Source organism: Rhincodon typus, chromosome 1, assembly GCF_021869965.1.
Source record: "Rhincodon typus isolate 14 chromosome 1, sRhiTyp1.1, whole genome shotgun sequence".
Lineage (NCBI taxonomy): Eukaryota > Metazoa > Chordata > Chondrichthyes > Orectolobiformes > Rhincodontidae > Rhincodon > Rhincodon typus.
Window position 1 is genome coordinate 124,050,424 of NC_063332.1, and position 12,083 is coordinate 124,062,506.

The following is a 12,083-nucleotide window of genomic DNA, read 5'->3' on the forward strand; positions in this document are numbered from 1 at the left end:
GAACTGGGGATGGTCACCAATGATTGGGCAATGGTCAACATCATTCGTGTCTCTTCAGATACTGAAGCAATCCATGTTCAAATGCAACAACATCTGGACAATATCCAGGCTTGGGTTGAAAAGTGTTAAGTAACATTCGCACCACATAAATGCCAAGCAATGACCATCTCCAAAAAGAGACAATCTAACCCTTGAAATTCATTAGTGTTACCAACACAGAATCTTCCACTATCAACATCCTGGGGATTACCATTGACCAGAACCTCAAACGGACTCATCGCATAAACACTGTGGCTACAAGAGCAGGTCAGAGGCTCGGAATACTGCAGCAAGTAACTCACTTCCTAACTCCCCACAGTCTTCCCATCATCTACAAGGCACAAGTCAGGAGTGTGATGGAATGCTCCCTACTTTCCTGGTTGGCTGCAGCTCCAACAACACTCAAGATATCTATGATAAAGCAGCTTGCTTGATTGGCACCACATCCAGAAACATTCATTCCCTCCACCACCAATGCTCAATAGCAGCAGTGCATACTATCTACAAGATGCATTACAGAAATTCACCACATATCCTTAGATAGCACCTTCCGAGCCCATGACTACTGCCATCTAGAAAGACATGGGCAACTAATACATGGGAACACCACCACCTTTAAGTTCCCCTCCAAGCACTCACTATCTTGACTTAGAAATATATCACCATTCCTTCACTGTCACTGGGTCACAATCCTGGAATTCCCTCCCTAATGGCACTGTGGGGTCTACCTACACCACATGTTTAAGACAGCTCAGCACCACTTTCACAAAGGCAACAAGGGACAGGCAATAAATGCTGGCCAGCCAGTGATGCCCATGTCCTACAAGTGAATTTTTAAAAAGGTAAAATGTGAAAAAAGAAGAACTTAATACAATATTGTTTGATTTAAACAAACCAGCTGGCTTATATTACTGGCATAAAATAGAGACCAGGAGGAGCAGTCTTCCAAATGCTAGAAAGAGAAGGACAATGTACATTTTAATGCATTTTTCATGAAATATGACATTCATAACCTATGAAGTGCTTTCGAATTATAACCACTGTAGTAATGTAAAGGAACTAAATACGTTTAGCCACATTGCTCTGGAACACTGTGCTCCTATAAATTTTCTAGCAAGTAAATTCCTTACATATGTAAACATAAAATGTAGTCTTATGTCCAAATTCTAATGTAATGCATGCAAAACAATTTTTGTTTACTAATGAAAGTCAACTGACAACTTCGTTCTACATTATTTGGAATTAATTTTATTGATACGTAACTACATAGCAACAAAACTATAGGCTATGAATTCCTTAATTGTAAGGAGTAAAAATCATGTCCAAAGATGTGCAGATTAGGGGGATTGGTCATGCTAAATTGCTACGTGGTGTCCAGGGTTGTGCAGGCTAGGTGGGTTAACCATGGGAAATGCAAGGTTACAGGGATAGGGTAGAGGAGTGGCTCTGGAATGGATGCTCTTCAGAGGGGCAGTGTAGACTCGATGGGCCAAATGGTCTGCTTCCACATTGTAGTGATTCTATGATTCTATGTCCCAAACATTGCTAAAACAAAATAGTAGCTTACATATGATGCCAAAGAATCAACAGCACAAACATGCATCTACATAGCTCATTGAGAAATAAAAACCAGTACATACAGATGAATTAACTGGAAACACGAGCAGAACTATCTTTTACACACACACATACACTCTCCTACACACATCCACACAAAAAAATATCAAAAGCTTGATTTCACATGGATTATAGGGATATTATATGCTAAGGAATACAGATTATAGAAGAGTTAAAAGTTCCTCATTAGTGTACTAATGCAATGGCCTATGAATGATTAAGTTAATATTAGTGACTAAAATCAAATCTACGCTGATACTTCAAGGCAAGAATATCACAATGCCATTGAATGCTCTTTTTCTGATAAAGCATTAATACAAGACCTCATCTGATGCTTGCAGGATGCAAAAGATTCTGTGGACAGAGAAGCTTTGGAGAAAATGCCAAAAGAATTTACAAGCATGACTCCAGGAATGAAAGATGACAGTTATGCAGTTGATTGATGAGGTTGACCAGTTTTCTTAGCTACAATCTCTGACCAGACTGCCAAATTTATGTTATAATCTGTCTTGGGAACAATGCCTTTATTCTTAAAGTAGACAAAATGTGAGATCAAGGAGATTTACTAAGAGAATGAAGCTCCAAGATTCCACGGATTTTATCAACAATTTACTATACAAGGTTAAAACAGCAATACAATCTACCATACATGTACAAGTTATTTTCATCAGAAAACTAACATGTAGAAAATATAAGTAATAGGTTGTTATCAAACACCTCACAGTGCACATCAAATAGCAAATGTGAACAAGAAAGATTCCAGATTCCACTTCAATTGACACATACACTAATAACGTGGTGGGTCATCCAATCTCATTAATTTCACAAGGGATCACAATTCTTCACTTCTGCTAATGTGATCTCAAAATTTCCTCTCCTCTGAAGAGAAACTCATTCTCCTTAACGACTTCCTTAATGCCTGGACTCTTCATGGCTGGCCACTTCTTTTCTGGTTGACTACTACCTTCCTGGTCCATGTTCTCCTGGACTCTGAAACTGCACTCCAGAATTCATTCACATGCATTCCAGCTCTTTACCGACAGACCTTTGTTGTTTCTTCTCACCCGTCAGCCCCCACTAAGCTCCAAGCTTGCTCAGTTTCATCAAGAAAGCACTACTTGTGAGCTTTTCAACTCACAGGCTCTTAGATGCACTGGAGTATTAATACTTTTAAGTTTCTTCCAAACCCCTTATGGCTTCAACCAGCACAGAGCCCAAAAACTTCCCCACTTTCTTAGCTCCCCAAGAATTCTAAGCATTGCCACCTATGCTTAGCTGTCTACTATTTCCCAAAACTTCTTCCTGAGTTTTGATTGTGCAGAGCAATCAACCTGCTGTTGACTCCTCATTAAAGCTCCTACACAATTTTTTGCAGTTTAACTTTCTTTGCAAACAGTCCAGTTGACTGCATCACACCTGACATGGAGATAGTAAGAACTGCCAATGCTGGAGTCAGAGATAATACAATGTAGAGCTGGAGTAACACAGCAGGCCAGACACGGAGTTTGCTTCTCTCTCACTCTGTCAGCCTTTTTCTTGTTTTTCACAACTGCTCTGTAACCTTTGAACTCCTCCTCAGTGACACCTCAAACTGCCCCAAGTGGCCAATCGCAAACATTGCAACAAACCCTTTCCCTGTTGCCAGACAAAATTGAATGTTAACTTGGAACAACAGTTGGAACTGACTGTTTCATAAATCTTACCAGCCACAGATTGCTGGGTTGCTCAGCATGACAAATTAGGGCACAAGTCAAGGATATCATCACATCCTAGGGAAAACAAAACTGACAGTTTGGGTTTGACAGGTTGGATACAGAGAAAATATTTCCACTTTGAAAAGAATTCAAAATTAGGGACTTAAGATAGTACCAATTAAATGGGGAAGGAAGAAGAAAGGTCTTTTTTTCTGCAGTTGTTAGAATATAGAATTCGCTACCACAGGAAAAGGTGAATAATTTAGGTTACTTTAAAGGAAAATATTCAAGTACGTGAGAGGTAGAAAGATATACTGAAAGGCCAAGTTGAAGTAGATGGAATGGGACGAGTTACATTATGTATAAACATAAGTACAGATATCTTGGGTCGAATGGTCCATTTGTGTGCTGAATAATCCATACAATGGGGCTATTTAAAAAAAGCGAAGAATTCTTCAGTATCCCTTAGTCAACATTTCTCCCCCAATTATACCATTAAAATGCCAATTCACAGCATGCCCACCAGTTGAAAATAAATGAATCGCAAAGTTCATCCATCCGTCTCATTTCTCAGATAGTAACGAGGCTACCTACAGCCTCCAACAGTGAGAATCAGAAGCTTTTCAGCAGCCAAACTGTAGCAATTGTTCCGTAACAGCACTAGCTGAGGTCAGAAATCACACGACCAGGTTATAATCCACCAGGTTTATTTGAAAACACGAGATTTCGGGGCCTCCACCTCCACATCCACATCATCAGCACTAGCTGAAGCAAGACCACCCTAATCCTTAATTGTTGTAAACTGTTTAAAGTTATTATCAAGGCTTTTGCTGCTAAAGTTTATGAAGTGTTGTTGGCAAAGTGCAATTGGTCATGTGGAGTCTGAAATGGTTATAATCTTCAGAAATGCTGAGTCTACATCCAGAGTGAGGAAACTGCTGTTAATGGAAGTGAAGCTTCAAAATGCTTCTTGCTCTGTCCAGCTGCACATGATAAAAATGGTTTCCTCATTCTCTTACTTCCAGGGGGGCCCAGGAGGGAGTGGCTGGGCCCATTCTTTTGTCAGGTTGTTGGGAAACACAGCTTACACCCAAAAAAAGACTTTGAATCTCTCTTGGACGCACTCAATAGTGATTCCTCAGAGTGATCCAAACAATTAAATCTCCACTTTAGGAGACCAGTTGGTTTAATGGCCTTGCAGGTCAAAGAGTCATATAGTCATACAGCACAGAAACAGACGCTTCGGCCCAAACAGTCCATACCAAACATAATCCCAAACTAAAATAGTCCTACCTGCCTGTTCCTAGTCTATATCCTTCCAAACCTTCCCTATTCATGTACTTATCCAAATGTCTTTTAAGCACTGTAATTGTACCCACATCCACCACTTCCTCGGGAAGTTCATTCTACATGTGAACCATCCTCTGTGCAAAAAATTTGACCTTCATGTCTTTTTTAAAGCTCTCTCCTGCCACCTTAAAAATGTGCCCCCAGTCTTGAAATTCCCCCCATCCTAGGGAAAAGACAACTACCATTAACTCTATCTATACTCCTCATTATTTTATAAACTTCTATAAGGTCGCCTCTCAACTTTTCATACCTTCTGAAGATGTCTTTCACTTATATCGCTCTTTAAAATTAATGAAAAATTTGCATGACAAAATAAAAAATGACACACAGCTTGATACATGCTTTATACTTCTTAAGTCAATGCTGAAAACCTGAGGGAATCTAACTCACCAATCTTGTTACCATATGTGAGAGTCTGTCTATCCTCAGTAAAGTGACAAGTGTTCTAAGGGACCTTTCTCCTCTCCTTCTCGAAAAACTGTTGGTTTTTGCTATTCAACTTTGGGACGATGCACACCACATACTAGCTAACATTTCTAACACGAGGGTTAACGTGTGACTCATTCTCATATTTGGCTTGGCTGCTTCGTTTTGTTTCATTGAACGGTATACTTATTGGGGAAAAGGGTGGGTATTACATCAAATTAATTACAGAGGTCCTTAAATGGTAGTGACAGAATTAGTTTGCACAAGCAGCAAATGGCCCACAACACCTGAGATATTTTGCTTAAGATGCAAATGTGTAGTTTAGAAATTTGCATTTTTACAATCATCGTTTCAGATTTGCAGACAAATCATTATTTAAGTTTTGACAGTACCTTGCATCAAGAGTAAATGCTTGCTAACAACTAACTTTATAAAGTAAATAGAACAGTACAGTACAGGAACAGGTCCTTCAGCCCACCATTTCTGTGCTGACTATCATGCCATTCTAAAGTAATCCCATCTGTCTGCATTTGTTATCCCTGTATTCCCTGCCTGTTCATGTGTCTGTTTAAATGCCTTTTGAACATTGTTATTGTAAGTGCTTCTACCACCTCCACTGACAGCACGTTCCAGGCACCTACCACACTCTGTGTAAAAATCTCACCTCACACATCTCCTTTAAACTTTCTTCCTCTCACTTTAAATCTATGCCTCCCTAATATTTGACATTTTCACCATGGGAAAAAGACTTTTTACTATCCAACCTATCCATGCCTCTCATAATTTTATATACTATCAGGTCATACCTTAGCCTCCAACATTCTAGCGAAAACAATCCAAATTTGTCCAACCTCTCCTTATAGCTAATATAGTCCAATCCAGCGACATCTGGTCAACCTCCTTTGCATCCTCCCCAAAGCCTCCATATCCTTCCCACAGTGTGGCAACCAGAACTAGACATAGTACCTGAAATGTGGCCTAACTAACGTTTTATACAGCTGCAGCATGACTCACCAACTTTTATACTCAACACCCTGACCAATGAAGGCAAGAATGCCATACACCTTCTTTACCACCTTATCCACTTGATTTGCCACTTTCAGGGCATTACTGACATGCACCCCAAGATCACTCTGTGCATCAATGCTCCCAAGGGTCCTGCCGTTTACTGTATACTTTCATCTTGCATTTGACCTCCCAAAATGTACTTTTTGAACAATACAATGGTCCTTCACAGAAGCATTATAAAACAAGTATAATACCAACTTACATGAGAGGGTATTAGATTTGATGACCGAAAGTTTGGTCATAGAAATAGGTGTTAAGGAGTGCCTTAAAGGAGGAACGCAAGGTAGAAAGGTGGAGAGGGACAGAAAATGAAATTCCAAAGTTTACAGCTGAGGCAAATAGACATATCTATGGATGGCTAAGTGATTAAAATCTGTGAAGCTTAAGAAGACAGAATTAAATGAGCACAAGTACAGTATGTTGTGAATAAGTCAACATTTAGCAATATGCACAAGAAAAACTGTTCTCAAAGGAGATGCTGTACTGGTCTAAGTTTAGTCATTCATAGTTGATTACTGATCACTTGTTAAACAACAAACAACTGTCTGTCAGTGATTTACACACCTGCAGTACTTCGCTGGTTCTCTAACTTTGTTAGAAGGTAAAGGGCCGGAAACTAACATTTCAGGTGCCACTTAGAAAGAATAACTGGCAGCACGTGAGTGCGTGCATTATGTAGGAAGCATTAGTCAACCGCTGCCAGTACATAAGACTTTTTTGGGAATGGGCAATGGTATCAACCAGCAAGATGCAGTTAGCTTTGTGAATGCTCAAAATCTTCATACAACTGAAGAGAATCTCGATACATCAATACAAACACTGAGAAACCTGAAATGTGACCTGCTCAGCTTTCAGCAGCAATGCAGTTGAAAATATTCCTCAATCTGTATCATTACCATGAATCAGATGTCTGCTCCCATCACTCATTATTGGGCACCAAACAGCAGGCAGAATAAAGGCTACATGTGTTTCTATTCAGGCAGTTATTAAAATGAATTATATCTAAAAGGTTACATTCCTTTTTTGTTAAAGAAAGGTGTCTTTGCTTTTCAGTTTGATGGAACTTTATGCACAGCTACTGATTTATATGCACACCATTAAGATTTTGCAACCACCACAATCATTTGGAATTAAGGTAATGTAAATATATTAATTAATTAAGTACAATAATTAAAACAGGATTCTAGGAAACTGCAGGAGAGGTCATAATGTAGTGGCATTGTCACTGGAATAGTAATCCAGAGACCCAGGCTAATATCTAGGGGACATGGGTTTCAAAGCCACGATAGCAGATGGCGAAATCTGAATTAAATGAATAAATTTGGAATTAAAAACTAGTCTAATGGTGACCATGGACTAATAGTTGCCACATGTCAGGCTAAACCTGGACGTCGTCCAGTTTTTTGCTGTATAAGGTCACAGACTGTTTCATTATCTGAGTCGCGAATGGTGCTGAACATTGTGTAGTCATCAGCTAACATCCCACGTCTGACTTTATATGGACAGAAGGTCATTGATAAAGCAACTGAAAATGGCTGGACCCAGGTCACTGCCCGAAGGAGCTCCTGCAGTTATGCCCTTGGGCTGAGGTGATTGATTTTTTAACAATCACACCATCTTCTTTTGTGAAGGTATGACTCCAACCAGTGGAGGGTTTTTCCTTTGATTTCCAAAGACTTCATTTTTGCTAGTCTTTTATGCTATTACTTGCTCGAATGTTACCATGATGTCAAGGTCACTTGCATTTCACCTTTGGAGTTCAGTTCTATTGTCCACATTTGGACCAGGGCCTCCTCCTTAAGTCCACAGCATCACAGATGTTAGCCTCAGCCAATTCAATTCATTTCACATTATAGCAAGAAATTGCTGAAGGTACTGGATCTTGCAAAGGCTTTGGGCCTTGACAACATTCTGGCAGTAGGACTAAAGTTTTGAGCTCCAGAACTAGCTATGCTCCTAACCGAATTGTCCCAGTACAATACAACACGACCATCAATGCAGAATGTGGAAAATTATCTAAGTGTGCCCTGTCCACAAAAAACAGGACAAATGCAACCTAGCCAATTACCATATTACAGCCTTTGACCAAACATTCGTGCCACATAAATGCCAAACAATGTCTACTTCCAACAAAAGAGCATCCAACCATTGCCCTTGCATACTCTAGAGTCATAAAGACATACAGCACGGAAACAGACCCTTCGGTCCAACTCGTCCATGCTGACCAGGTATAGCAGTTGAATCCCTCACTGTCAACTTCCCATGGACTTACCATAGACTAGAAAGTGAACTGGCCCAGCCATATAAATGCAGTGACTGCAAGAGCAGCACTGAGGCTGAGAATTCCACCATGAGTAACTCACCTTCTGACTGCTCAAAGTCTGTCTACAAGTCACAAGTTAGGATTGTGATGGAATATTCTTCACTTGCTCGGGGGAGTGCAGTTCCAACCACACTTAAGAAGATCATCACTATCCAGGACAAATCCTACCACATCTAATATCTTCAACAGTGACTCGCTCCACCACCAATGCACAGTGACAGCCATCTACCATCTACAAGTTATACTGCAACAACTCATCAGGCTCCATAGACAGCACCTTCCAAACCCATGACCACAATCACACCAAAGGTCAGCTGCAGCCAATACATGGGAATACCACCAACTGCAAGTCCTCTTCTAAGTCATACACTATCCTGACGTAGAACAATATTGTCATTTATTTAGTCGGTGGGTCAAAACCCTGGAACTCCTTCCCTAACAACACTGTGGGTGTTTCTGAACCCCACGGGCTGCAGATTTCAAATAGAGAACTCAATATCTTGTCAGGGCGTTTAAGTGATAGGCTTCAAAAGCTAGCTAGCCAGGGATGACCACATCCCCTGAATGAATTTTAAAAATCCAAAAATAATTAACCTTCAACTTTTACAGTTAGTAATTACACCAGGAGGTAAATCTTCCCTCCTTTTCTCTTCTCCACACCCCACCCCACCATAACATGAACAGCGCTTTGGGTAAGTCAATCAAGTTAGTTTGATCTATTCCCAAATAGCTTGAAATTCCAGCATATAATTTTTATATTAATCCCTTAGCCCTCCGTTCAAAATAGTTTAATGGCCCGAAGAGATAATGACTTTCACTTTTTTGTGGGCTAAGATATTTGGAACATTTACAAATAATGTTGAGAGTAATAGTCATAAGGACCAGAATCTTTCTGCAATATTGAATCTGAAATAATTATTTTCCACTGTTGCTTCTTCGGTGAACAGCCTGCATCTTTTAAAACTAGCTTATAGCGTCCCCAATGTGTCCGGTACAAATTGTAACCAGGCCGAAGGGGATGCCGTGTCACTCAATGCCGCTACATTCAGTGCGTTTTCACGTTGGCTGATCTTTTTTTCTCTTCCCAGCTCAATGCGGAGAATGTGATCATTTTAAGAAGGAAGCAGACATCCCACTTTATTTGAAATGTGCTGACACATTTCTAAATAAATGCACATCTCTTTTGACTTTGGAAATAATCTTTTTAAAGTGGAGACAAAGCAATCTCCATGACAACTGCAGCCTGGTCACATTTTGGCACTTCTCGTGCGAAATGTGCTGGCTCGATTCTGATGGAGCAGTTTAGCCAAACATCAGATAACAATCCACATGTCTTCATAACCTGGAAGTGGCTGAACCTACGATCATGCAGAAAGCTCCCTCCCATGACGTGACTCAAAGAAGAAGACATTTTTGTTCTAGATTTAAAAGCCATCTCAGCATGGCTACATCTGTGCAATGCAACAGCAGTGCAAGCTGCGGGAAGTTAATATAAACGTTAGTAAGGTTTAATTTGAAAATGAAAGGATAGCTCAGATGAGCTATTGAAGGCCTTTATTCGTTTGCATTTAACCTCTGAAGGGGGGGAGGGGGGTGAATCTAAAGATGCAGAGGTCCATTCAATGAAACCAGGACTGTTTTCATTTTTTTAAAAAAAGGCTGGAAAAGTCAAAGGAAAAATGGTGTTCATCTGATTGAAAAATACAGGTTGCTCTGGGAAGACTGCAGGACAGGTGACAGAAAGAACCCCCTCCCACCACCCATCCCCCCCAAAGCCCAGCTCAAATCCCATCCCTTGACCATTCTACAACATCGGTCAATGGCCAGGATGACTTCAGGACGCTATGATTAAACAAACGCTATTTCCCAGACGAGAAGCAGCACAGAGCCAGCGCTGAGCAAGGAAGGATGTTAACACACACCTCTTCAGCATACTGCAAGCACACTGCACAAGCATTTCAACCCAATGATCAAGGCATAAAGAAAGCCCAGTAAAATGGAGGGGAGGGTAGTGGGGGGCGGGAAGAAAAATGAAAAAAAAAATTGACGGACACAATTTGGATTCATTTATTCCTATTTCCAACATTCAGTTTCCCTCTCATGCTGTCTAAGCGGATGGGATTATTCTGCGCTGTCATTTACCTGGTTCGTGCTTTCCGGGATTGTCGGTCAGTTCAATGACCAGCAGCTCCCGGTCCTCGAAGCTCTTGCCGACCGTGTAGATGCGGCTGATGCTGGGGCACTGCAACCAGACACCGACCAGCGCTTCACGCAGCTCCGGGTACCGGTGATACTCGAAGGGGATCCCGTCGGCAGCTGCTTGGGGAACGGCGGGCACCGCTGCCCTGGCCCAGGCTACCGCTCTCCACAGAGCCGAGCAGGTCAGGAGAAATCGCCACAGGGTCATTGTCCGAAGCGGGTTCGGCTGGAGAGGAGCTAGAGCCGAGCGGGAGTTCAAGGTAAAACAGGGCAGATGCCAGCTGCTCTCTCCTCTTCCCCAGCAGCAATGAACTGGTGACAGCCCGGGAGAGCAGGAGGAGGAGGAGCTGAATGGCTGCTGACACACACACACACACTTTAAAAGGGCATCGTCAAAGGGAAAGGAGATCATTTCATTCTGAATGCACACTTTTAAAATCCATTCACTGGACATGTAAATCCCCAATTGTCCTGTTAAGAGTCAATCATATTGCTCTGGGTCAGGAGTTACATGTGGGTCAGACTAGCTAAGGGCGGCAAATCTCCTTTGCTAAAGGATGTTAGTGAACTAGATGTCTTCCCACCCATCAACAATTGACAATGATTACATGGTTAGACTCATAATTCAAGGTTTTTATTGAATTCAAATTCCACTATCTGCCACAGCAGGATTCGAACCCCATTCCCCAGAAAATAGGTCTCTGTATTAATAGTGTAGTGGTTTAATAGTGTAGTGGTCATAAAAGAGGGGGGAGTGATAACACCAAATAATAATGCAGATCCCCCAGGCTAGTAGAGTCATAGAGCACAAAAACAGATCCTTGGGTCCAACTCAACAATGGCAAACACGGACTGCAATTGAATCCCTCACTGTTAACTTCCTGCAGGCTTAGCATAGACTAGAAAGTGATCTGGTCCAGCCATATAAATACAGTGTCTGCAAGAGCAGGACAGAAGCTGAAAATTCCATGGTGAGTAACCCACCTGCTGACTGCTCAAAGCCTGGCCAATATTTGCAAGGCCTGAGTCAGGTTTGTGATGGAATATTAGAGAAGTGCAGTTCCAACCACAGTCAACACGCTCGTCACTATCCAGGACAAATCCCACCTCTTCTAATAACGAGCTGGAGATTTGGGTTGAAATCCCACCATGGCATATGGTGAAAATTGAATTGAGTCAATTAAGAGTTAGCTTGAGGGGAACCATCTTTATAAATCTGACTCTGAGAGCTCTTACTGCACTGTGATTGTGTTCCTACCTCTGTGCCATAGCACCCAGTTCAAGTCCTACTTGCTCCAGAGGTGTGTCATAACATCCCTGAACAGGTTGAACAAAAATATCCATAAATGTGACTCCTGGTCACAGCC

At 41.4% G+C, this 12,083-nt stretch overlaps 1 protein-coding gene across 1 annotated transcript in view; it reads right to left on the minus strand.

Moving 5' to 3' along the window:
* Positions 1–11,049, minus strand: part of cpe (carboxypeptidase E) — a 98,502-nt gene extending 87,453 nt beyond the window's left edge. Inside the window, exon 1 of the mRNA XM_048604607.1 lies at positions 10,660–11,049. Coding sequence (XP_048460564.1) covers positions 10,660–10,924 — 265 coding nt within the window. The 5' untranslated portion in view covers positions 10,925–11,049. The remainder of the gene's footprint in view (positions 1–10,659) is intronic.
* Positions 11,050–12,083: the final 1,034 nt, after the last annotated feature.